The sequence below is a fragment of the Ixodes scapularis genome, unplaced genomic scaffold (assembly GCF_016920785.2).
Source record: "Ixodes scapularis isolate PalLabHiFi unplaced genomic scaffold, ASM1692078v2 PGA_scaffold11__112_contigs__length_91849675, whole genome shotgun sequence".
Lineage (NCBI taxonomy): Eukaryota > Metazoa > Arthropoda > Arachnida > Ixodida > Ixodidae > Ixodes > Ixodes scapularis.
This window is the reverse complement of record NW_024609837.1, coordinates 57,158,090-57,185,976: the sequence shown is the minus strand read 5'-3', so window position 1 is coordinate 57,185,976 and position 27,887 is coordinate 57,158,090. Positions and strand designations below refer to the sequence as shown.

Genomic DNA, 27,887 nt, shown 5'->3' with positions numbered 1-27,887 from the left:
CTGATCGCGCTGAATATATCTAATTTTAAAGCTAAATCCCTCCAGACCCTGGTCTATTCTTATGTCTGCCTGTGGCGTAAAAACAATCGGTGGCAGTGAGGTCGAACGAACAGCTTTGACGCGAAAAACAGAACAGGAATGGTAGCTTGCATGCTTTCTGAACACTACTCGCTGCGATTGTTCCATTTGGTCACGTCGTTTGAGCCACCTCGGCGGCAAGCTGTCTTTAGTAGCACGAAACAGTTGCGAACGTCCGTACACCGGGGGGCTGGCACGCAGATACTCTGCGCGTACAATCAGTAGCCATACAGCTGTGCGCACAAACCACACATCCCTCCAGCTGCTCCAGCTACAGCACCCTCCGAAGCAAAAGCGGCAAAAGTGTAGCCAAAGCGCATGCACACTGTGCACCTGGCTTCGATAGCTTCAAAATGATCGGCAGGAACGCAGCACCGCTAATCAAATGGCGGCGAACGTTGGTATTAATTTTAAAGAATATTTACCACCGAGCAACAACTTCAACGTTATTTTTTTTTAGTTTCTTAACGGAATTAATTATATAAGAAAATAAATTACGGTTATAATTAACAGTTGGGTATCTTTCTTGATTATTTGTCTTCCGGCGCAGTTTTTGAGCCAAACGGTCGACTTGCCAAGTTATCTGGCAACGAGGACGCCGCCGCAAGAGCGAAGGAGCAATCGGCCTTTATGTTTAGTTTGTAAACAGACTTTATTTTATCGCGAGGTAAGTGACCTTATTTTCTTGTCTCGTTTCCGCGATACAGTAAACTGTACGCAGATATGCACGGGCATTTCTGATAGTCAACACTGGATCAGTGTTCCGTTAGAATCGAGCATTTAAACTGTTTAAAAGGCCAGCATTCGCGTAGGCAACGCGCACGGCATCATGTGTCAGTCACGCTGGTCTCGGCAGCGTTCCGGTTTTTCTACAACTTTTTTTTTCAAAAATATTCAAATATATGGCACTGAATAATGCTGTGTTTGCCTGCTCGTTCAAAATCTTCAGAGTAGCGAGCGGGTGTCGGCGTAACCGCAGGCGGTGTGGAGCTTTTCCTTGCACAATCACGTTGCTTCGCACCTCCACGGTTGCCTGCGATTGCTGAGACCACGCTTGGGGTCCTAATTAGAGCAAAGACTCTCAATGACTTTGCCAGAGTCGCGAAGCTTCCTGCCAATTACAAAGTGCGGACGTTTGCATCTTCTAACGAGGCTCTGCGATTGGACTCTGAACCGCGCGTTTTTGCGGACGCAGCAGGTTAATTAGTATGACGTCAGAATGCAAAAGCCAACTCTGCTAGGATGTTGCCAACGTTCGCACGGTGTTTGGCAGCGATTCGCAGGCCTGAAAGTCTGGATGAGTCGCGTTGAGAACAGGAGGCCGAGCCTTGGGTGCAAAGTCCAAAGCAACCTGACCGAAGGGTTTGTTGTTTAAAAGGTTGACTCCAGCTGATGGTGTGCATGAAATATTTTGTTATTTCATTACAACAGTCGGTGCGTTTGAAGGGCCACTACAGTCTGACATGAGCACATTACATTTTCTTTGTGAGTTGGATATTGTTTCAGGTCACAAGTTCACAAAAACATAGTATCGATAGCTTTTGAGCGAAGCATCTGAAATGTGTGAGGAATCAGTTTTTAAGAACATACACCAAAAATTCCACCTTCACCTGGTCCCTTGTTTGTCGTCTGTGCAGTCGTTACATTACACACAGAAATTCTATTCAATGCTTTTTATGGAAATGATGAACATCTATATGTTCACATAGAGTATACCTTGCTCGCTGAAGGTGTTTTGGCAATTTAGTGTGTGCCACGAAGCATGGTAATGCTTGTACACTTATTTTTGCTAGTTTCAATTCCAAGAGTTTTCAGTAAAAAGGAAGTTAAAGGTCGAATCGGAAAAGCTGCAAGAGGTTGCATGTACGCTCTTTAAAGTTCACAGGCATAATTTTTCAAATTTTATTAGTAAGAGCGATATAATCACCAATTAAATTTCGCCATAGCCTTCCCTCGCTGCTGTCTGCCATATGTAAGTGAAATCAGTGGCAATGTCAGGTGTGCCCTATTGGAGGTGCAAACAGCGATGTTGTCACCACAGCTTTTCCACAAGTAGCAGGGAGGCTGCCCAGCTCTTGTTGCTCGGCAGACAGAGAGCTGTTAAAGCTGGTAAAAGTCAAAATGAATATTCAAAATCTTGAGAAAAAAAAAAAAAAAAAGAAAGAAAAAAAGAAAGAAAAGCAGTGCTGCTTTTAGCTTTTTTCTATTTTTAAAGTGCTTTAAATTTTCTTTGGGAAGGTAGCTTAGGTTTTGGTTGCAGAAAGTTATTTCACTTTTTATTTTTTTAAAAACAAGTTGGGATTTATGTTAGTGTAAAAAAAAAAAAAAAAGAGAAAGCATGCATGAAGCATTTCGTTTAGTTTAAGACTCATGCTTTTCTGCTACTTCACATTTTTTCACACTGGACTTTTGACATTTGATGGAAAAGAAGACGACGAATCTCCCGAGCATTTGGCGTGCGGTCAAAGGTTTCTATTTTAACCTATGTCTCAACCTCCTGTGAGTGCTATTGTGTGAGCCGCTCACAAGAATACAATGTGAAAAGGATTTTCTATGGCATTTTGGAAGTCCGGTGGAACCACGTCAGGAATGGACAGAAATACATAGCAAGGGCAGCTAAAACTCTAATAGCGAACTGCGTTTATAAAAAGGTGCTGCGATATAGGTCAGCAATACGTTTTAAACAGAGGAAAGTATTTGGAAATATGGTTTGAGTTTGAGACCCACTATAGCAGGGGTCTCAAACTCATTTGAGTGTGGGGGTTAGATAGCCCATCCCGAAGTTTCAAGCGACAACTTAGGGCGGAAAAAAAGGCTATGTATATTAAAAAAAAAAAAAAAAAAAAAAAAAAAAAACGGCGATGGTTTTTTACGTTGCAATGCAGCCGAATCTTTCAGCGACACCCAGAGATTTCCTAACGAGGGAATCTCGTGCTATTTGCTTTTTGTAAAATAGTTGTTCTACCAGTTCCATCTTTAGCTTCGATTTATTTGTACAACTGCTTTGGGTTTGTACCTACTAGTGTGTTTACAAAATATAAAATACTACCATCGAGCCAACACGCTAGAATTGTTCAATAAAACTAGGAACCAAGCACGCAATCGTTATGATGCCGCACAATCCAATACATGTCTCAAAAGAAATTATTTTCATGCAGTATTTTTTGCTTCCCTGTTGATTCTTAAAGCAGAATTACAAGAAAATACTTGTGTCTTAACGTTATGTAAGATGAAACATTCCTCAATCTGAAACCAAACGGATTAGTACCAAGTGTCTTAAAGTCATCAGAGCAGAGCTGCGCTTCTAGTTGAAAAGAATGGATGACAAGAGGTCATTATTTATGAAGCATGCAGTGCTCGAGGCATAGGAACAGGAGCTTGCAGCCACAAAACACCTGCAGGCTGCGGCCCGCGGGCCGCTCGTTTGAAACCTTTGCGCTATAGTGTTTGCGAAAGGCAAAAACGAAAGCCGCAATGTCACATAGGTACCATCATGTGATGTCACGCTATGTCACACTTTCCTGCTAAATTTAGCAGGGGAATGCCAGTTGTGATGTCACAATTTCTCCATTAAACTGAGAGGGAAAATTATGACATTACTTTGTCCGGTGACGTCACAGTTTATCTTCTTAGTTTAGTGGGAACATCGTGACATCATTTGGCATGACTAGACGTTACCTCACACTCTGGTGTCAGTTTGTACACTAAGTTTAATGGGAACATTTTACTTGTAAATTTAGCGCAAAAGAATTCCCCACGGAATTTATCGGAAAAATTGTGACCTCATGCAATGCTGTTGTTAGTGCCACAGGACATTACGATTCCTCCCTAAAATTAGCGAGAAATTTTTCCCACTAAATTTAATTGGAAATGTTTCTTTCTAAATTTAGCAAAAAATGTTTCCTGCTAAATTTAGCGAAAAATGTTCTCCGCTAAATTTAGCGAGAAATATATCTTGTTAAATTTAGCAAACAACAAAACCCTGTAAAAAATATGAAATGTACCCCGGGTTTTTTTTGCGAAATCTCACAAATAACGTAATAAAGGGTGAACTTCAACTTCTGGTTGGAGGGCAGCGATTTCTCGAAAATGTTTAACAAGATACATGGGCTGCTGATAGTATCCAAGTCCGAGAACTACTACTCTCAAAAGTTTACTTTATAACAGAAATGCAAAATATGTTTGAAAAATTGGATGGTCGTACAAAAATGTAAATACAAGAAAACATAATTCTGAACTGCTATCACGTCACACTTGTGCCGTGATATTGCCGAACCCGGTACCACGTAAATGTCATGTAAAAAATTCACTTAATTCTTCAAAATCTAAGCTTAATAAAAGTGTCCAGAGACATTTAATTCATTTAATTTAGGCCTAATACCTCAGAAAGAAGTATTATTATGGCTGTAACTGGCTGCCGAGTAAAATGGGGTACGGTCACACTTTCTGTAAGAAGAGACCTTCATGATTGGGTGTTTTTGCACAAACTTTTAAATGGCAAAGTGTCATGCTCAAGTTTATTGTCCACCATAAGCTTTTGCATGTCTTCTTGCTCTTTAGGTCAATGGAGCTGTTTTATGTTGGTGAGCTCTCCCAGCTTATGCCTGTCACCCGAATGGAAGCTTTGTTGGCTAGTGTTTCGTTACCTTCAATTGACATGTTTGCACCTTTTAAGATATCTTTCGAGAACTTAGTAATGTCAGACTATAGTAAAATATATTATTATTTTTTTTAATATTTTTTAGGTTTGATGTTTTTGTGTGTATAATGTTAGTGTGTTTGATGTGTGTGTTTCTTTTTCGTCTGCTGTGGTGCACCACCGGGAAGGCATGTTGCTGTTGGTGGGCATCAGTAAACGAACACAAACATCTGGAGGCCAGGTGTTCGAAAGGCGTGCCCTGTCATTCTCGTTCTTCCTTTGACTGTATAAGAGCTGCATTCAGCAGAAGACAGGACCGAATGTGCAGCCGGCATTGTTGCGGCATGTGTGCAGGGCTGGGTGTGAGCGGCCATGGGATCACAGCAGTTCTGCCTCAAGTGGAAGAGCCACTACAGCAACCTGCTGAGTGCTCTGGACCAGCTGGTGTTCAGCGAGGCGCTCACAGACGTCACGGTGGCCTGCGAGGGCCTCAGCCTCAAAGCGCACAGGGTCGTGCTGGCCGCCTGCAGCCCTTTCTTTCAGGTGGGCCCTTCTTGGGAAGCCTGGAGGATTGAACTCGTGACGGCTGACGGGGGTCAGGGACAGATTTTAACCCCTTAAGTGCCTTGGACGAGCTGAGCTCGTCGGCCACCTTCTGGCTAAAAATGCCGTGGACGAGCTCAGCTCGTCCAGTGGTTTTTTCGGTAGCCCTCAATCCCATGGACGAGCCAGGCTCGTCCGAGTAGTTTTGCGGCGCTGATCATAGATGGCAGCACTTGTTTTAGTTTGCAAATATTTTTTTCGGCTCCGCTGATTTTTGCGTAATAAACTTTTCAAATTTTATGTGTAATACTAGAGGAATAACAATTCAAAATAAAGAAAAAATATGGCACTTTTAGGCTACTTTTGGAAAAAAAATTTGGCACTTAAGAGGTTAAAGAGGAGGTGAGGGGTTCGGCGACCACCCCTTTAAATTTTTCAAGGGTGACTTTTTTTTTACAGAATGAATGACATACACCAGCTTTTGTTTTTAGAAGAGTTTGCATGAGATTGTGTGCTTTTCGTGTTGCGATTTGGGAGCATGCACAAGTTTCATATAGTGGGCTTGTTCGATTTACCTGCACCTTTTGCACCAGCTGCTCTGTGTCCACTCAGACATATTTGATTTACGAGTGCAGCCTATTTGAAAACGTAACCAGAAGTACATTGCCCTGCACTTTTCTGCACTGGGTCAGGCTGGTGTAGGTAAATCAGAAGAGCCCAGTATCTTGCTCGAGATTTATTTGGAAATTCGGACAGCATTCTCAGTTGCACTGACCGCACTTGAGAGGGAGGTGGTTGTTTTGGTGATTACGATATGCACAGATTTTTATGTAGAACTGCAAATGTTCAAGCTTAACACCAAGCTTAGTTCACCTCCCTTGTTCTGCCGCAGTCGCTGTTTGTGGAGAACCAGTGCCAGCACCCGATTGTAATCCTGAAGGACTTCAAGTTCAGCGAGTTGCGTGCCATTGTGGACTTCATGTACCACGGGGAGGTGAACGTGTCGCGCGAGCACTTGTCCTCCCTGCTCAAGGCGGCCGAGGCACTTCAGGTCAAGGGCCTCACAGACCTCACTAGTGACACACCAGAGCTGGCCGACCAAATGCCAAGGTAGGGTAGACTAAAACCAACTGTATTAAAATGGAGAGATGAGCTAGTTGGTACTATGTGATCCTATATAAACAATACACAATGCAAAACAATGTCTAGAGGAGGGGGACACAGCACGAAGCACTTTGTGTTGTGTCCCTCTCTATTTATTTATTTATTATTTATTTAAATGACTTAAGAACCCTGGAGTCAGGGTATTACATAAGGGAGTAGGTTTACAGAGAGTGCGATGATAATTTGCTGAACAAGTCAATGTTTTGAGTGGAGACGATGAATTCTGGCAGGCCGTTCCAGTCCACAGATGTCGCGGGAAAAAATGATTTAAAAAAATGCTGTATTTCGGGTAAAAAGAAGGCCAACTTTCGCAGGGTGATCAACACCAGCGGACATGCAATGAGGTGTCATGATGAATGAGCTATGCAGGTGGTCATCGTAATAAAACCTGTGGAAAAGGCACAGTTCAGCAATACGCGTGTGTGAACACAAAGTAGTCAAAGATAAGTTTTGTTTAAGCTCAGTGACTGATGCAAACCTGGAGTACCGAGATGTTATAAAGTGAGCCGCACATTTCTGAAGTGGTTCTGTGTCAGACGCGAGTTATTTAAGATGAGGGTCCTAGACTGATGATGCATATTAGAATTTTGGGTGTACTAACGTGGCATATGCGAGGCAATATTGTGTTTCACAGCGCATACGTTTCACGAAACCAACTGAATATCAAGGTGTGGCCGACTAAGTCCGACTGGATGTCAAGGTGGGCCGACTAAAACTGAGAGGATGCCACGGCGTGGCCGCGTAAAATCGACCGCATGCCAAGGTGTAGCTGACTGAAACCAACTGGATGCCGATGTGCGGCCGACTAAAACCAAAGAGATGCCGAGGTGTGGCCAACTTAAACTGATTGAATGCCGAGATGTTGCCAACTACACCAACCATGTGCCAAGGTGTGGTTGACTAAACCAACCGTATCCCGACGTGTGACCGACTAACGTGCAGGAAAGGGTGGAGAAGTGGGGTAGCAAAGTTCCCTTCACCAATCTTTTGCATGTTTCCCAGGGTCATTGCCACTTCGTAAATATTTGTGATAGACTGAATCTGCCGAACTTCAGATTCGGCAAGGTTTGGCACATGCCAAACTTTTGAAGGAAAGTTTGGCAAAAATTTGGCAAACGTCTGTGCGCATGTGAGAATGCAACGGGGCCATGGATTGCAAATGGATGCCGTGTGGTCGTTCGGTTACCATCGTGTAGTGTACTATGTGCCAGGGGTTACGGCGAGGTGCAAAGTATATTCTAACTGCGTGTTTGTCAGCCTTTGTGAGTGTGGTTCTCTTCATCGACCAGGAATTGAAGCAGTCCACTGCGCAAGTGTCAAATGATGCGGTACATTCTGGATAACGGGATTTTCATTTAATCTTACCAGTGATGCAACGAGGTAGTTGCAACATTGACTGACAAGTACTTTAAAGCACGCCTCGCAATTATAGCAATGCTGTTTTTGATTCGCGAGTAGTTTTTGTTAAAACAAAATAACATTGTTTTTTAATTAGCATTATTTTGCAACCTTCATCTATTCGCATAAAACTATAAACACAGAACTATCATGCTCGACGTTGCACATCCGACATTCCTAACTCTTCCCATCTTCCTAAACATCTGCGTGTGTACTAACCTCAGAAAACGGCATTTTAAAAGTTAAGAAAACTAGACGTTACAAATATGGGATGCACACTTTCATGCAAAGCTGACGTCAAGTGACTCCAATCGGAAAACATGCATATTGCCACACGCAGGGCCGGGCAAGGAACGCTCGGTCACAGATCTCTAGAAGATTTGTGTTTATTCTTGCTCGGGATGTAACTTTTATCATTTCGTCCTACTTCCTTGTTCTCGAAAGTGCTGGTTCGTTCTCACCCCCAACGCTCGACGCTCGAACCACCTGTGCCGACTTTTCGAGATGCTGACGCACACAAGATAAGAAGCTGACCGGGACCTGTCGAGTCAGTGTTGCTCTCACTTTTGCAGAAAAGCACGCCGCCAAATCGCCGCCTGCTTTTCTGCTGTCTTAACGCTTGTTCTTTATTTTGTTTTGCACAAGTTCGCCCATTGAACTTTCAGTTTGCAGCAGGATTTTCACCGCTCCTGCTCTTGTCATTCGTGACATTTATAATAATATCGTTATCACTTCTGGTGAAGGCTCAGCCGCCGTTGCATTCACTTTTGCGCACGAAACGGTGACTCTTAGAGAAAGTAAGAACACAGTGTTACCACCTTTATTATAAGAATGTACACAATTGCAGGCTTTCGCTGATGGGGCTTCAAAACCGAAACTCACGTATTGTAACTGCGTCCGCTACTACCCAACCTCGTTGTCACACCACTTCTGCAAAGAGTCACTGTAAAATTGTCAGTAAACGCACAAAAATGACACTGATACTATTGTCTTGTAAACGACCACCTTGTTAAGGCGAAAGACTTATGTCTCATCGTTCAGTTGACCTTCAAACTCCTTGGGCGAAAACACGTCGCCGACACGAAAGGTACCAAAACCCACGGTTCGCCACCGGACCACGAGGTGGCGTTACTTGTGCCAGAATCGGCGGAGGCGCGCGCGTGGGGCAAACCCAGCGGGAGAGGAGGAAACTATTGCTCGGGCAGTGGTGCAGAGCGGGCGTGCGACATGCCGTGAGATTAACGGCGCCAAAGGTGCGTCGCCAGAGAGCGCGCTGTCTTCGGAGATTCGCTACCACCGGCATCGGCATTTGGGCTTTTGCCTTCAGTTCATCTTAGGGATAACATAAGAGACCCTGGGTATTTTCTAGTAATAACTGTGTTAATATTCATTAAAAAAAAAAAAATCTTTTTTTAACCCAAAAAGACGAAGCATCAACTTTTAAGTCAAGTAACAATTATTTTGCCAAATCTTCAAAAAAATGATTTGCGAGACTTTGGCTTTGCTGAATCCTAAAATTCGGCGCCGAATTTTCGACTCGGCAAAATTTCGGCCCATCACTAATAAGTACTCCTCTCACTGTTTGGTAATGGAGGATCCTCGATATCGCCATTGCTCTTGAAAGACAATTTCTGTGTTTTCTGGGGTCGTTGAACGAGTTTCAGTGTGACATGGAAAGCACTTGAAACAGCTTAAATCTTTTCATCCAGTATCTGAGGAGCACCATTGCTAGCGTCACCATCACTGGAATTGCAGATCTGTTCAAGACTGTGAGGCAGAGATCGTGAAATTTGGGTGGCAATCTGTGCGCAGTCTAACGACATCGGAGGTGCATCCAGCGGAGGCCGAGAGTGCGCCCAGCGCCAGCTGCGGCGCCAAGAGATTGCTCAAGTCTGCGGCGACCAGTAAACGGAAACGGGTCAGACCGCAGCACGTGACACCACGGCAGCAGGGTAAGTGGCGCTGTCAAGCAGGGGCCTGAAAAGCCTATGGAATTGTTTTGCAAATACGACTTTTGCAAAAAAACTTGGTTTGTTTGTGCTGCTTGCGGATGAAAGGTTTGCACACCGAGTACTGCAGCAGTGAGCTGCTCTTTTGAAGTGGGTTTTCATGCACAGCAAAGGACTGCCACTAGGTGCAGCAGCTGGATGCGATAATTATTGTGATCGTTAAGCATAAGCAAGCAACCCTTTGGCAGTTGGGATTTTGTTTCGAAATGTGTTACAGCAGTTTTTTCTTTTTTCTTCAAGGGATAGTACAGAAAAGGAGTCGATGCCCGATTTTTTTATTATCTCGTGGGAGCACGCATGGTGCTTGCGAGTTGTCCAGGCAGTGAAGCATCCATTGGAAATATTGAGGGCAAAAAGTTGCCGCCTTTGTTTCAATGAGTTTCACTTTGCCGCGCCCACTTCTGCATCATTCCAGTGGTCTCGGACTCTGAACTGGAGGTACTTTACAGGGCTTCTCAATCGGATAGTGAGCTCTTGCCCTCTGAATTTAATTCTGAGAAGCGTTACAAGTCTGAATCGGAAGGGCCGATACTCCGATAGGCACTACCGCCAGTGCAGCTGACACGCAAAGCGACCATCTCAGCATCTAATTTTGAAGCTAAAAATGGTTCCAGCAAAGCGAAACATGTTGTGAATACAACATTCATAGTATCCCAAAGGCATACCAGATAGCAACATCTGCTGAGGTTCGCGTGGTTTTCTGTTTAGGGGGGAACTTTGTAATGTGTCAACAGCACCGTACATGTACCGCAATGACCATCAAACCTTTAGACGTACCTAATGCCCCACAAACTCTTTTATTAAGTGTTGTGCTAATATTCAAATCTTTTAATGGTAGTTTTGAATAATACGCTCCTTGCTTTGAGCTGAACTGCGATATTCTTACTTTTTGAAGTGTTGACTGCGGCAGTTTAGCCTTGTTGGGTGTGCTTCTCAACGAGCACCTGTGCACCGCAGGGAAGCAACACCCGCGACGCTTGCAGGCTTTGCGGGCATTGCTTCCCCACAGTGCACAAGTGCTCGGTGAGAAGTGCAGTCAAAGGGGCAAACCTACCACGATTATGCAAAAGTATAATGTTGGGCAGCAATGTCTTGGCAGCCTGCATTTATCGTTCATGCTTGTTTTTTTTTGTTTTTTTTGTGTTCTTTGTGTTAAATTTGAAATAGAAGAAAGAATATTTGCATATAGCAAGCAGGGCAGCTATGTTCGACAAATGCTTCGTTTCTCCTAAAAAGAAATGGAAGTGACGGAACTGACAATATCACATCTGATTGGCTAGAGGCTCAAATGACAAAAGAGAGAACATTCGTCATTTGAGCCTCTAACCAATCAGACGGGATATCGCCATTTCCGTTCCTGCCTGGGGAAAAACGAAACATTTGTCGAACATAGCTTGCCAGATTTATAAATCCCCTCAATTAGGATGGCTGAGACAAATCTGTCAATCACTTGCCACAGTTCATATAGCTATATATTAAAATTAACAGAGCTTAGAAGTGGACAAGTAAAATTGTGAAGGTTGGGAGCATCCCCTTCATGAATTCAGCTGAATTTTCGCTTAAAGGGCAACTCCGCTTCATTTTTGTTTTTGAGAAAACAATGCAGTTCTCTTCAATATCACCTAGGAAGAACACACATAAAATATTTTGACCTAGTTCTGTCTAAATATTTCTTAAGCGATCCCGCAAATTTTGCAATCACCAAGTTGCTGAAATCGTCTGACTCTAGTGGGCGAATCGAGGTGCAACCAACAGCGCAGTTCAAGACTATGGTGTTGGTGCTGCCAACATTGTGCTAAACGTCATCAGCATTGACCTCTTTTGTTTGCTTTTACTTCTCCGGGCAAGCGTAACAGGTGACGTCAGCAACGCTTTCTCTCGGCACTCAGCTCTGTCCACGTGATTGGCATAATGCGCCTGCGCAGCGCGCTTCTTGAGAGCCGTCCAGTCCCGCCGTCATTACCGTCTCCCGCGTCACAACCGCCGTTGTCATCTCACCGTTTTTGATTATTGTCTCGGAGTTTCGTTCACACTACGTGCGCAGACTGATGCTGCGGTTGCGCGGACGTCGTCAAATATCGTAGACACCAAAACATGGTGAAGAGTGCGGTGCAGACGACACTTGCACCTGGCACACACCTGCTCTAACGGTGGCCCGCCGGCCCGCCCCGATCCCGCTTGTCGTTGCGCGGAGAATCACGTGGCATCTCGCACCACGTGATAACCATGTTTTTGGCGGCTCGAAGCCAATGTTGCCAGATGGAGCCGAAGATTTGGTTTTGATTTCTGCTCATGTTTAAAGTAAGATTTAACAATAAATATCACATTTTTCGTGAAGCAAATGACATAGTGCCTTTTATTTTTTTTCCGGATTGAGGGGAGTTGCCCTTTAAGCATGGTGCATGGCAGTGAATGAGTTTGAGTAGCTATTCAATATTCTATTCGAAAATATTCAACCAAAACCACTCTTCGCTTTGAATTCTCTTTGAACTCAAAATCCCCTATTTGCACATGACTAGTTGTATTCCGTGGAGGCCAAAAGAAGGGTTTCTTTGCTGCTTGTCTTTTAGGGTGCAATTCACTCAAATATGAATTATCTGACAAATAGAGAGACAACAAATGGATCTCATCAACCTAGATTGTGTCCCGCCGCCAGACCCATCGGTCCTATAGTGTATTGTATATGAGCAAAATTCTTGGACAGATTCTTCCTCCTTGCAAATTGACAAAATTTTTGCCCCCTAGAAACTTTTAAAAGTGTAAGCTGATGAAAATTAGACGAGGCTGTATCGAGAATGGATGGAGAATTGGGAGAACAGTTCACTTCGGTTTCTGTATTTTATTTTTGTGTGAGCAGCAGTGGCCAGCTGAGACCTGCCTCGTGAGAAGCAGACGAGATTCTCTGGTGCCAGGAGTGCGGTCCATTCTCGACAAATTGTCTTCTCTCTTTGAATGCCTTACTCCATTTATGAACGCTCACTTTCAATGTTTTCTTGCCATACTGTGATTTCAACCCCGCATCCTTTTTGTAGAATTTTATTGCTTTCTCAATTCTAATCTCAAACAAACTGATACTAGTACTTTTTCATTTTCAACTTCCACCAAACTCCGTGCTAGTACATTGGTAGCCGTTTCAAGAATGTATGAAGTGCAGAGCATGGTGCGATAAACGCTGCTTCTGCTCATTGTGCCATTTATTTTTATGGTTCATTAGGTTATAGTTTAAATTGGAGCGCTTCTCTTAACAAACGATGGAGTTGCCTCATCGAGCTATGCTTTCCGATGGATGAGGGTTTGCCAGATAAGTATAGCCCGCTTATAACGAACACATCGGGAACCGGAAATCAGTTCATTATACCCGTTTTTCGCTATATCTGGATACAAAACAAAACAACAAAATAATGTTTTAAAGCAAGGGTTTACTGCTTACTGAAGAAGCTGTCGACACACGACTGCACACCGCGATTCACAGACGTGCTCACAATTGCTGCTTCTAATGTGTCCCATTGCGCGAAAATGTTCCATCCAAGCCCGGCACCAACTAAGTATGACCGGAGCACATCAACTGCCGCGATCGCCGTTCCGGTGGACACCGACGGTCTCATACGGCAGTTGTCGTCGCTCTTGTTGGCTCGCACATCCTCAACCAGGCCACAATTCGCAAGGTCTTCGTCCGTCATCTCCTCCGTAGCGACGATGTCGTCCTCTGTCGTAACGAACTCGAAGAGGGTAACGCCGGACGGGACCAGCTGGACCTGTGCCTGGCTCTCTCACATCTTTTCCAGCAGTGCGCAGATCTCGTTGACAGCAGATACTCCGGCGTCGCCACTTCGTCGCTTGCAGCAGGAGCCTCCAAAACCCTCGTCCGGGAAAATCCGCCATTCTTGAAGCAGTGGGCGATGGTTTCGGGCTTCACGTCTCTCCACGCTCCGCTGGCCATAAACACTGCTCTGGCCAACGTAACCTTGCGTTCCTTGGGTGGCACCGCGGTGCGAATGTCAATGAGCAGACGCTCAATAACTCGGCGACGGTAGTGCACCTTCAGGTTTGCTATGACTCCCTGGTCCATTGGCTGATGTCCGGCCGTGGTGTTTGGAGGCAGAAAGAGCACCTCCACGGTGCTGAGCAGTGGGTTGATATGGTGGGCACTGCAGTTATTCAAGATCAGCAGCACCTTCCGATTTTGTGAAGCCATGTTTGCGGCAAAATCAGTGAGCCGCTTGCGGAAGAGGTCCACTGTCGTTCATGCTTTGCCGTTCTGGACGTACATCGCGGGAAGGGACATGATGGTCGCAAAGCCCTGTGGTTTCTTGGACTTCCCAATCAGCAGCAGCTCTCGCTTGTCAGTGCCGTCCATGTTGGTGCAAACTAGGAGTGTGACGCGTTCCTTACTCGTCTAAAGGCTCGTTCACACTGCCCCGTTTTCGTACGTTATTTTACGAAAAGTCACCGGGAAATTTGTGCTTCATATTAAGCATTGTTACAAATTCAAGGAGATAGCCTGGCACGCGAGATTCTAAACACGAATGTTTCGGCGACGGCGAGCTAAGATGGTGAGTTACCGTGGCAACCAAGGACACAAGGCTCGCCGTAACGTAACGTCAGGAGTTGAGTTCGGTTCAACTTTTCACACATCACCGTTTTCTTACTTTACGTCTAAGTCACCAAAACATTTGTGTCTCGAATGTCGCGTGCCAGGCTAGCTTCTTGAATAGGTAGCCACACTTAATACGAAGCACAGATTTCCCAGTGACTTTTCGCAACGTAACATATGAAAACGGGGCAGTGTGAACTAGTCTTTAGCTCCGACGCACTTGTCATCCTTAGATGCCAGTGTCTTGGCAGGCAGAAGTTTATAAAAAACACCAGTTTCATCCGCATAGTAGATGTCGCGATCAGCGTAAGTGACTAAGATCCGATCAAGGTGCTTGTCGAGCCAAGCCTGGCACAACGCGTCGTCAAAAGACGCGGCCTCGCCGACGATGTGTTTTTAAGTGATGCTGTAACGATCCTTGGAGCTTTGAAGTCAGCCACTTCCAGGCTTGAAGTTATCATGCTTCAAAACGAACCCCAAGTTCCGGGCCTTTTCTAGAAGGATCTGACCACTTATTGGAACTGCCTTTAAGTGGGTGTCAACGAACCACTTGTACAGTGCCTCTTCCACATCATTGTACAAAGGCTTGCGGAGCTTCTCCTGGTTTACGCTGCCAGCATCGTCGTTTAAGGCTGCGTCGATCTTGTCCCCGTTCTTGATGATTGTCGACAGCGTCGACGGCGCTATCTTGTATTTGTGGGCGATCTCCGACTTTTTGACATTGCGCCGAACTTCCTAAAGAATCGCCCGTTTCACCTTTAGGGACAGAACCTTTCTTTTCGGGGCGGAAATGCCGGTGCTTGACATGATCAAGGAAATCCGTGGGCAATCCAGTCAGTTGCGATTAGGTGCGCTCAGCCGAGTTCATAGTCAGTCTTTGTCGAGGGAGAAGCGGTTGGTGTTGGGTTCATAGTCAAAGGGTAATCAGGAAGGCAGTCTGGGTCACAAGATGGTGGGCCAACGGAGAAGCAGCAGAGGAACATTATCCAAACAGAGATCGGGAGGAGATTGAACCAAAACCATGCGGGAAAAGGGAGCACGGCGATGCGCAGCATGGTTACGCGATAAGCGAACGGGTTTTTCCAGGTTTTTCCACGCTGCGCACGTCATGTGTCTTGTGTAGAAGCATCCCGTTTCTGCACGGGATGAGGCGAGCAGCCCGAACTTCTCCGAGGTATGTGCTGTAAAGACGCACGGTTTGCGCGCTGTTGGTCTGTAGCTACTTTTTATATTTTGTTTATTTTAGCTCTGCTTAAATTTTGTGGTACGTTCTACGTCAAATCTGAAGAATTTCGGCGAATATTTGTTTTGTTATATCAGCACAGGCCTTCCGAGATTTTTCGCTAAAAGTGGACTCAAATCACATTGCAGGTATACAAACGGGAACGGGAAATCGAAATTCCTTCGTTATATCCGCTATTTCATTATTTCCGGGTTCGTTATAAGAGACCTGTGCTGTATAAAGTGATAGATTATAAAATTCTGGTTATGATGTGCAACATTTTAGCAACTAATACACCATTACCTTTGAGTATATTTTTGCATTCGGTAAGGATCACTAGAAATGATCTCTTAAACGATTTCAGCATTCTATTATCTCGCCATGTGTGCGGGCATCGAATGATCAGCATACGGGAACTCAAGTATGGAACCCTTAAAGGTTCACTCAAATGCTTTTTTTGTAGAAGCTTGTTTTTGATGGCATATTGTTTGTTGGGCTTTAGTCAATAAAAATAACCAGTTCTAAATGGCAAGATTTCTTAGTAAACTCACAGCATCAGAAGTACCCAGGCACTATTATATTTTCTTCTTTTTTTTGGGGGGGGGGGGGGGGGGGGAAGGGGGCAGGGGGGGGGGGGGGGCAGGGCGGGGTAGGGCGGGGCGAAGTGGGGCGGGGCGGGGCGGGGCGGCATCCTTGGGTCTCTACCACCTCCTTGACTAGGTTTACATGAATGCGATTCGAGCAGATCGAATTGAGATCCCACAGTTGTAATCATACCGAACTGGTGCAAGAGGAGGGTCGGCTGAATCTGGCTGGTCACATCTCGATTCAATGCGCTTGGATCGCACTTGTGTAAACCCAGCAAATAAAATTTGTCCAATGAAAATTGTTAATTTCTTGTAGACTCCGAACATCACTATTATTGCCTTTTTTTTAGGTGCCTTGTGCCACCGTTTTTAGGACTATTCTTGACAGCTCACCAGCTTGTGATAAAGCTCAGACTTAAGTTGAAACTGAAACTACAGATCTTCGGCTATCCACAAGATTGTGGAACATAATTCTCCGCACTAACTTTTATTTTTTGACGACCCTTGGAAACCACCGATCACTGGCGATCGATGGCCTATGGGTGCGATCACAAAAGAGTTAATTGTTTGATTGATTGATTGACTGGGGGATTGACTGGTTTGTCTCAAAAATAACAGCGCAAGTAGGGAATCCACACAAACATGCGTCGCCACAGGCCACAAAAATATTCACAGTTGATTGATTAATTGACTGACCTCTTGACAGGTGACTCATTGTTTGGTCGATTGATTGAAACGTGTTGCAGAGTCCCAAGCTTCAAGCAACGAGGAACCGGACGGAGAGAATTCCACGGAGGGCGAGGGGTCCTTGCCGCCCTCGGCACACGCTGGATCGGTGGCCCACAGTCCGCCGGAGCGGGCTCGCCCACCGCGGAGGGCGGCCTCTTCCTCTGTGCTGGAGGCCCTGCTCTCAATGAAGGAGCTCAAGTGCAGCGGCCAGGCGTCCGAGGCCCCCAGCAGCGAGCCGGAGTTTGAGCCCTCCCGGCTCCTCGAACAGGCCCTGGCCGGAGGAGACAACGGGGTGAGCATTTGTCCCCTAAACGAGCTGTGCCTAGAGAGGGGACTCCGGTGGATCCGTAAAATTTCTCCCTTTCTGAGTCAGGTATGAAAAGTGTAGAAGAGTGCGGCGACAGCAGTATTTCCTGGAAGGGGCAACACCACCTATGGCTACATAGTTACGGTGCTCTACAATAGATGGCGCGCGGCGCATAAACAAAATTGTGTTGTACCATGAATAAAAAAAATTAAAAAATGCGAATAAGTTGCATTGTTGTATAAGATGCACCAAGAAAAATGTTGAAAAAAGACTGCAACTTAGACACCGGAAAATACGATAGTTGAAATGCTTCAGACTTCCCGTTAACCTGGCCGTCGTGTGGCGTCGGTGGAATCGACCACTTCGGTGGACTGCCGTGTCATGAACGTTGCGTTTCTGAGCTTAACAAGTCGCATTTCCCAATCGTAACCGTCGCCAACCGTGCCCGTTTTGCACGAGGTAACAAAATGGCAGCGCTCACGAGACGGTAATGGAATGGAGCATCAATCTTATTTAGCGGCTCTGGGCTCGGCTAGTTTGTCGGAGCTGGGGATTGGGCTCATTGGTTTTTCACGCTTTCATTAAACTGTGGATTGCAAATAACGACCCCGAGACGAGAAGGACGACGCAACGTACAGAAGGTGAGCCCAAACTAACACCTGTTTTTTTCTTTCTATGCGAAAGTGGAAAAAAAGCGAAAAGTGAAGAATGAGGGAAAAAGGGCTAGAGAAGTGGAAAATATTAAGAAAACTTGCATAAAAAACAAACTACTGTTTTGCAAATTCTGCCATCATTGCTTTCGTTTTCTTTTTTTTCTACTTTTTTGCGGAGAGAAAGCTAGCTAGTTGTTGGTTTGCGCCTCTTTCTGGACGTCGCATCGTCTTTCTCGTCTCGCCGTCGTCCCCGTGCAAGGGTGTGGTCTGCTCCAGCCCGTGCCTCTCGTCCCCGTGCAGCCGGACAGTTCATTCCCTGACGGGGACTGTCACCAGAAGCTGTTCCCGGCATCGTCCCAGCTCAGCTTGCTCGCCACGGCCAAGATGCTCGAGTCCCAGTCCGGAGCCGGCCCCGCGTCTTTGCTGCCCGAGGCAGAAGGCGATGCTTCTGCGGTGCTGGCAACCTTGGCCACGTCGGGAGAGAGTTCCTGCTCGGGCAGTGGCTCCAGCCAGAGTGAGCGGACTCGGCTCCGGCTATGGCTCGTTCAGTTACCGTCAGTATGACGACCTCGACGGAAAAATTTACCGACTCTTTGGAACTTTCCAAAGGCATTTTAAGTGCATAGTGTTTAAAACGTCTTTGCTCCCGTCTGCCCAAAACCAGTCAGTTGCACGCGTTACACACTGCACTGGATGGATTCTCTGTGAACTGGCACTTAGAGGGGCACTAAACCACTTCCTGCAACAGTCTATTTACGGTCGTAACTCAATCTATCGGCTCTAAGCATCCTAAAAAAGCAAACATTACATTCATGCATGGCCGATTTCTTTATTAAAATCAGTATCAAGGATTGAATACCTCAGAACTATTGGTGGCACCAGAGGGCACTGTTAGGCGAGAAGGGTTATCCTCCTTGAACGGCGTCCAGGAGCCATCGTCCAAATATCAGGTGTTATAACGAAGAAGAGTAAGCATTCTTTATTCTTAAACGTCTAGCATAATGTTCCTTTTCCTGGTGTCTTATTCTACACATAGCTTTATCCTGTAATCACTCATTGTGCAAGCTCTCAGATTTGTCGCAGCTATCCTAATCGAGTTTATTTATGAACCTGCTCGCTCCGTGTAAATATTCTGTCTTCAGTTTCAAATTCGACATCAACAAAAAGAAAACACGCACGAATGATGAACGCAGGTTGTCGAGACATCGCTGCCTAGCATATACTCCTGCATAGCTGCGGCACTTCTCAGCAAGCATTTGTGCGCCGCAAGGAAGCAATACTCACGGAGCTCGCGAGCTTTGCTTCCTTGCAGTGCACTAGTGCTCGCTGAGAAGCACACTCAACGGGGCAAACCCACCGCAATCAACAATTAGGCAAGTCTGAATATCGCAGTTCATCTTGAAGCGAATATCGAATAGTGTACAATTCGAAACTATTGTTTGAACATTCATGTATTTCCACAACCCTAATACATTCTATTGATTTCTTGTGTTTTAAGTAGCCTGTCCCAGAATATAGAAACAAATTCAATTCATCAAATAAAAATTGAATTGAATTGTAGTCCACTTTGCTGCTGCTGAGCGCACACTGAGGAAAGTTCCCGCTCCAAGAGCACTCAATGACTGCACATTCTGTTCAGACTCGGACGCAAGGTGCTGTAACTGACCCTATAAATGCTATGCATTTGAAATAAGTGTGTCTTAATTCTGCAGATGAGCTTACTTGGGTAGGAAAAACAAGCACTCGCGAGCAACAAGGTCGAAAGAATAATTCCCTTAGGTGGTTAGGATCTTCTGTGGCTCTCGCAAAATCAGGAAACATTTCAGAACCCCATGGCAACCTTCTCTGGGGAGGGAATCCAGAAGATTGCCGCGCATCATAATAGCTGCCTCAATCTGTGTGATGGTTGTGTAGACAAGTAGTTAGGGTGCATATCTGCATTCTGTATGCATTAAAATATTTTTCATCTGTCCTGATATTTTTTACCTTGTTCATTTAATGTTGAAAAAACAACAGCCCTCATACTCTATGCACCGTGACGGTCGAGTTTTCTTCCTAAAAGATATTTTCTGGCGGTCAGGATTTGTTTCCTAAGGAACAGTATAAAGAAAGGATAGATGCAAAAGTTTGTTTCCTTAATTATCTAGCGGAAGCACGTACGATGCTTGCAAGCTGTTCGGGTTTAGAAGCATCAAATGGAAATATTAAGGGCATAAAGTTGTCAGCTTTCTTCCATTTGGTTTTATTTTGGCGCATCCACTTCCACGACATTCTGGCAGCATCGTATTCCGAACCTGAGGTACTTTACAGAGCTTCTTTGTCTGGCAGTAAGCTCTGATCCTCAGAATTCAATTCTGAAATGCATTGAAAGTTTTAATCGGGAGAGTTGACACTCCTATCGCCACAAGCACCAAAGCAGCCCACATGCGAAGCGACAACCTCGAGCGTACTGTGTGCGCAGGGTGTCCTATTTAAAAACCATAGACCATCTTTGTAAAAGCGCCAAAAAGAGCCGCTTTTGCAATTCGCGTCCCTGCAAACTTCTGGTCAAGTGAGAGGGCAAACAATCCCCACCATAGCAACGCTACTTGCATCGTTCGTGAAATATTTTATGACCAGTTCTCCAGATGGTTAGCTTAAGGACGGGTTGGTGAGAGATTTGTTGGAGATTTTTAATGCACCCGTACGACGACCAATCCCCTTTTATGTGTTGAATAGCACAGGAGAAGGACCTCGTCAAGTCCCCAACTTTGTGATTTCTGTGGGACGTCGTCGTCCCAGGAATTTCGACATCAACAGGCTCGGAAGGCCCGCCGAAGCAACGTGACTTGAAGTCTTTTGGGGGGCAAGACGGCTCGTGTTTGTCAAATAAAAAGGTCTATAAATAGCCCCAGCAATGCAAAAGACTTTGCAAATAGAATGTTCGAAGTCTGCCAAAGACAAAACAAATAGAAATACCTCCCTTGGTGGGTGCAGTTTTGCGTTTAGGCGGGCATTATCAAATATGCAATTGCCGCTGTATATGTACAGTGGAGTAGTTAGGCCAACAGCAGTGTTGGCGTCTGGGTCCTCGCAGGTGCACAGTCGCTGTTTCCGGCAAGGGGCGGGCGCAACTCGGGCTGGACGGAGGACCAGATGCAGAAGGCGCTGAGCGCCGTCTTTGCCGAAGGCATCCCCATGACGACGGCCGCACGGCGCTTCGGCATCCCCAAGACCACGCTGCTCTACCGCCTCCAGAACTCCCTCAAGGGGCCCAAGACCTAGCCTGCGCCCCTTCACCACCCTCTCCCTTTTTTACACCTTCCCACTTTCTCATTCTGCCCAGAAGGGAGTCTCGGCGTGTCGCAGCCGTTTTTGCAGTCTGGCTTTGAAAGCCCTGCGCCCCAAAGAAGGACGGCAGACGGAATTGTAGACGGCTTTCGTTTTGCGACAAATCCGTGTTCGAGGTCAAATTGTGCCGAGAGGTTCTTTAAAAGGAACTGAGGAAATAGTTACCTCCTCTTACTGTAGTCTATTGCGACGCAAGATTTGCGGGAGCTGCTATGTTTCCAGCGCGTGCTCGTAGCCTTTCGTTGTGCTCAGGAGCTGCCTTGGCGGCTCCGTAGCGGAGCTTCGGTTTGCGGATCCCCAGTTGGCGTGTTCGAATCCCAGCCGAGGTACCAGCAATCCCAAAGGAGGCTTAGTGCGGAGAAGGCGCTGCATAACCGAGATTTTGGTTGCATGTTAGAACATCTCGAGGCAGTCTAAATGAATCCTCAGTCCTTCGCTGAGGTGTGCCAGATGACTTTGGTTGGTTTGACACGTAAAACCCCCAAATTTTATTTGATTCGTTATGTTTGGGCCAAGTGTGTGTTGTCAAGCTGTCTAAGGTGGGATGCTTGCACTGGCAATAGAGCTTCTAATGGACAGCTTGAGTCGCAACGGACCATAAAATACGGCACAACCCTTTTTACAAACTAATCCTGCATGTACACCATGCTTTGCAATGTAAGGAAGGCATTTATTTGCAGTAAGAAGAGTGAGTGATATGCCGGAGATAGTTTTTGGGCCCGAAAATGTGCCCTGCAGGCGTGACAAGTGAAGTCAATCGTACAGGCATTCGAGGTACTAACTCGTGTAGCAAAATCACAGATGTAGAACTTTTTAACTTTTTTATCTGAATTAATTTGGATGTAGAGGTTCTCTGTTTTAGATTCAAGTGGTGCCTCCGTCTCCTTAATGGTCGGTCTCCTTCCACAAACCGCAACGATTGATCCTCCTTGCGTTGTTCGGTAAAGTAGACAAGCAGGCGTTTGCGTTGCTTATCGCTAAATTACCTCGGGTAGCACTAAAACATTGTTGTGGGCTGTTGGGGCAGCTAGGAAAATACTAATGTGCGTCTCGTTTGGCTCTTGGGTAGTTTAAAGGTTTCACGAGAATCATACGATGAAGGCCTTCAAAGGGAAATGTGGTCAAAAGCTTTGCATTTTTATATGTGCTTGAAATGGGGAAGTGCCCGTGCAGATTAGCAGACCCTTTCGTTGCGGACAACAACAAGAGGATGCGATACAAGTTTTAACGTAGAATAGTTTCTTGGGCTTGCCCCACTCCACCAAAGTGTAATGTCAAAACGTATGTTCACTGCGGAGTTGGCAGATTTTGTGTGCTCTATGTACAAAGTTTGTGCACATAATCTGTGTACCAAGACTTTTGTCAAGCATTACCAAACCAAGCTGCAGTTTTTATTGATGTACTGGCCGTCTTTAGTAGAGTACCTGTATTTAGGATGGACCCGAACACGGTAAATTAACTACCAGATCGCGACGTCGGCAGAGTATTGACCGAGCCGTAAGAAATAAACTGGGCTCTCTGGTTACAAGTTTCACCTCGATAAAGTTCAGAAAAGAGTTGGGTTGCACTTTTTGTTTGGGGTGGGTCGAAACCTAACCAGTCTGAAGACATAATCTTGAAGTCACAAATTGACCTTTCGCGCTTCGGACAATTTCAGGCGTTTATCTTTGCTCGAATAACGCTGCTCTTGTTACGACCTTATATGCATTTGTACGATGTGGTTCAAACGCATCGACGGTGCTCAATTCCGGTTTCCGCTAAGCGGTTGAGTGAGGCTCAGTTATTGTGAGGCGCGTCCGAAGTCTTAAATACTGGGTAAAACTTAGTTTTATCCAGAAGTGAAAAACCCCACACCCGAATTAACGTACGGCATTTCATTTTGTGCCACAATCGGCGTGGGGAGTAACATTGCCACCCCGACGTTGGCGTTGTGACTCAAACAATGTGGCGTACAACGTGCAACAATTTCATGCCGCGACGCCATATTTTTTTTGCGTGGGCTCGCGTCGTAAAACACAGTTCATTTCGCACCCTTTTCTCGTCTCACTAAAAGATGCAAAGCAATTTGTGGGGCACTTTGAGCACTTGGAGGGATGCCGGTGAACATGAACCTCTTGGGAATGCACTTTGTTTTCTTTGGCTGCTGTTGTGCTTCTGCTGCTTGCAGGAACGGTTTTGAATGGCTGCAGAGTATGCAGCCACATTCTTGGGCGGTATTTTGATCGCCGCAGGACGTGCACGAGCAGCGCGGTTTTGGGCAAAGACGTAACGGTGGCGTCTCTACGACAAAGACCTTATCGTCGAACAAACTGTAATGCTCCAAGTAAGCTGGAGGTCAAACGTTTTGAAGACTACCGAACACTTGGGTTGCTTGGGAATGACACAAATGCGCGGTCGCGTCGTCCCCTAAGTAATGCCAATCTCGCGTATATATTACAGTGGTGCGTGAAACAGTGCCCTTTGTTTTTCCGCCAAGCTCCTCGGAGACAATAGTATCCTCCATTTGCCAGGTTATTTTTGTCGGTTTCTTTACCAGAACTGCGCAACATTGTTTTTAGTGCTTGTAAAGGGCAACTCTGCTCGATTTTGCTCGTGAAGAAAACAATGTAGTTCTCCTTCGAATCACCCATGAAATCCTCAAGTCGAGCATGACGACATATTTGCATCTAAATGTACTTTAAATGACCAAGAAAGTTTGACACTTACAGAGTCAACGAAATCTGATAAATTCGGTGGGCGACATACGGTGCGGTGACCTGCGTCGAAGACGTTACAATTTTTTGCTGTTCTTTGCTTTTTAAGGAAAATCCACGGACGGTGACGGAGGCGTCCTGCTTTGCGGGACCTGCTGCCTTGTAAACGCGCCGCGGCAGCCGTCGAGAGCGCACTCTCGTTAACTTCCGACAGTCCCAGTAGCAGCTTGCTTACAAATCTCGATTATGTTCCCCGAGCGACACACACACGGGCTGCAGTGGTACAGGCACTGTCAAATGCAGGGCCTACTGTGACACGGGTCCCAGTCTGTTGCGGGTCGAGAATACTAGCGGGATGAGCCCCTCTTGCAAAGCTCCTTGCTCGCCACGGTTGGCGACCTCCTCCTCTCCGGCGTCCACTCTGCTAAAGTGAAAAGAGTGGGAGATTTTGTGAGAGGAGTTTGTCCCACTTTTTCTTAACCTGCAACAGACTGTAGAGCCACTAAATATGCGACACCTTAAAGTAGCGACACTCCGTTCCCTGATCGTCCCGCGGGTGCGGCCATTTTTGTTCGCCAGTGCAGAGGGAGTAAGCACAATTGGCGATGGTTGCGATGGGAAAAGGCAACTTCCGAGCTTTAGATACGGTGGGGAAATGTTTGGGCGACGTCGTCCTGCTCCGTCACGGACTTTTTTAACATTTCCGGAAGGTGGAAAAGCTTTTCCTGCGATCTTGGACAAAGCTTCAGATTATAGGCAATGAGGAGCAAGATGGCCGAAGTGTCAAGACTCTAAAGCATAGTTTATTTAATGCCTCTAGTGCAGACGACACTTGCACCGTGCCTGTTAACTTGGTGGATCACGTAACCATTTGTATCGAGTCGGTGTGCCCAAATTTGGAGCCATTGTTGCCCGTTGCTGCCAAAGATTCTGTTGCAGTTTTCAATCGCTTCTAAAGCTAGATTGCATAAGTGTTTACCTTTCCGGTAAACAAATGATGTAGAAGCGTTCGTTGCGATGTCTCAACGCAAAATTGGTCAATATCCCGAAATTTTCGGAATTAAGGGGAGTTGGTCCTTTAAAAAACCCTGAAAGAAAAAAAAATATATATATATTTTTTAAACAGTTTGGACGGGACACACGTGTCAAAAAATAAATTTTAGGGGGAAAAAAAATTTTGAGAGCAATATTGACGGCACGAGATTTATTTCAAATTTTGCGTGCTAAGTCCACAACGAGATGGTCATACCCTCTCTCCACCTCAACGCGATGGCCAAGTTGATTCACCTCTCCTCCCCGCACCCGAAATGCCGAGAGAGAAAACAAGTGGAAAGGAGACGACTACCGACTAAATCGCGTCTCGCGCCGTCAATATTGCTGTAAAAAACTTTTTTTCGCATAAAATTTGTTTTTTGATATGTCCCAACCAAACTGTGAAAAAAAAAAAAATTTTTTTTTTTTTTTTAGGTTTTTTTTAAAGCAAGCGGTGGCTGGTCTACATTACGACTAGGTCTTAATAACCGACATGAGAGACATTGAAGAGAGGGAACTTTTTTTAATTCACTTTGTATTGTTCATAAATTGAGGATGGTGCACGATGCAGCCGGCATAAAGTTTTCGTTTGTGTTCAGCGGTGACAGCTGGCCTCGATTTGTCTGTTTTTGGATTCAGTTACGGATCCTCGAACCAATGGCTCAATTCAGTGAACCGCAGTGTTCAAGTTTATTTTGTGTGCTGGACTCTCCTAAAAGGTTATTCAGTTACTGTGCACTGCTGACAGTGCTCTATTGACAAGACTACTGCTGCGTTGTTGCAAGACGACAATACTGGTATTGCGTCATCGCATATAGTTCCTTCCCAAATCGCGTGCCAAAAGTCCCGAGCTAGGCTCTGAAACCGTAACCAGATGCAGGGAACTGTTTGTACAATATAGCCCAAAAAAAAAGCACCTGGTCACAGCACTTGCCTATTGTTTAGTGTGCTTGCAAGGATGACGGCGAATCCGTTGGACCTGTTTCGGGGACAAGTCATTTCGTCGACCTTTGGTTTGTTTGAAACATATTTGAAAACGGCGTTAGGGTGTGATGTTGCAGGGTCGTCCGACGTTGAAATTATGGCCAGCTGCGAGTTTTGTCCATCAATATTTGTACAACCACGTAGCTGTCGCGAACCCCAAAATTTTTGTCTAAATTTTAGTCGGATGCAGTTTATTTGTAATTGTGTGTGCAGTACTGATTTTTCGTCTTTTCAAAGTATGAAACTCGCACGTGCACAGTTGGTGAGCAGTACTTGACGGTCTAAAGCCTTCATCCACCCTGCTTGTTCGTCGTACAAAAGACTGACTGCAAACATGCCTCAAGCTGGTTCAAAGCACATGCGTGCGTATGCTTCCAACACGTCTATTGAGTTTTTGTACGACCAATGGATCTTCTTACAAAAAAAGAAACATGCCTCAGACAATGTCTGGAGCTGTCTGACAGTAGCTTTATGGGCATGCGAATAAATAAGGCGGGTGTCTTTTGAAATTCCACTTTGGAATATTTCTTGCGAAACCAGCGTCGACGGAAAGACAAAGGCGCGTCCGCGAAACACGGTTCAATGGTGTCGAGGGCGTCTGTCCTGAAATCGGCTTCTTGTGGATGTGCTTTTATACTGGGTGTCTGCGATGGTCTAGTCCCCTTTGTAGTCAGTACAGTCGAATTACCTCGGTTGACAACCCGATGATTTTCTTTAAGTGATGTGTTCGTTGCACAGTCTCAAGTTTGAGGCATTTGAGGTGTGTGCCATCAAAGGATTATATTGCTTGTACTTAATTTATAAATGCGAGCTATTTCATAGTGTGCTTTGTGGGGAATTTAGTCTGCTAGAGCGTATATAGTTTTTTTTTGTGTCGTTTTTTTCTATGATCAGCGTGCTAGTCAATAAGTTTGAGAGTATTGAACAATTACCAATGTTCTGTTTCCATTTCGTTTAGTTACGGCGTTGGATGCGTCGACTCTTGCCAATTCGTTGGCTTCTGTGTCATTTTGCTCGTTGAAAAAGTTTTAATGAAATTGTTGAGCTTAGTCCGACATCATACATTTTTATCAATTTATCGCGGCAATTGATTCAAAGTGACAACGATGCGGTATTCCTTGGATATTTTAATAAAATCAACTGTTGCAGAGTGCATTTTTTTACATTGTCAAGCATTTTATATGTGTAGAGTAATTAAAGAATTATCTTTCGCAATCCATCACTCTGCATGTGAACTTGTTCGCTGGTGGAACAGTGGAGGAGAGAGCAAGCCTGATGCTGGTTTCTTGTGAGCAACGGCTTGTACTTGATGCAGATCGAACATACAGAAAAGAAAATGCTTTGCAGTATGCTAAAGTTACAAACTGCTGGCGAATTCAAATGGATGTAATGTGAGCCAATTCTGCTGAAAATACAGTGCAGGTCAGTAGTTGGGTTTAGTAGTAGAACGGAGAAACGTAGACGAGTACCTATATGTGGCTTGCATTGATGTCATATCAGCTGCCACTGTTATGGTCTTGCTGCGGGAGCCCCACTGGAAAAGCGGCCCGATCACGTGAACACCCCATCAGAAATGGTGGCAATGAGTTTGTGGAATGTTTGAATGACAGATTATTTCGTCAAAATGCGACATTTCATCGACAGTTGGTTTCACCGAAAGGCTTCCCAAGTTTTTCATCAACACCTTGAGACGTTTCATTGAGCATAGTCCTGCAGTTTTCGCAACAAACTTTTTGCGTCTCGCCTGGTTTATAAAGGGGGGGAAGAGAGGAGGGGGCCCTTAGGCTTAGATAAGACCCACTTTAGATGGGGCAACTTTTCCAGCAATTTCAGGGTTGCTGGCGGGTTGTTCCCTAGCTTTCCCTAGATCGACGCGAATTGCTGAAATTGGGTCCGGCTCGAAACGGACGAGCAACTCGAACTAC

General features: G+C 45.5%; 1 protein-coding gene across 1 annotated transcript; it reads left to right on the top strand.

The window, feature by feature from the left end:
- The first annotated feature begins 669 nt into the window (after positions 1-669).
- LOC8023629 (protein tramtrack, beta isoform) lies at positions 670-27,184 on the top strand. The gene is made up of 7 exons (XM_029966457.4): positions 670-745; positions 5,072-5,260; positions 6,153-6,370; positions 9,635-9,774; positions 16,981-17,255; positions 18,224-18,437; positions 21,000-27,184. The coding sequence occupies exons 2-7, from the start codon at positions 5,090-5,092 to the stop codon at positions 21,185-21,187; spliced, it is 1,206 nt and encodes a 401-aa protein (XP_029822317.3). The 5' UTR covers positions 670-745; positions 5,072-5,089; the 3' UTR covers positions 21,188-27,184.
- The last annotated feature ends 703 nt before the right edge of the window (positions 27,185-27,887 follow it).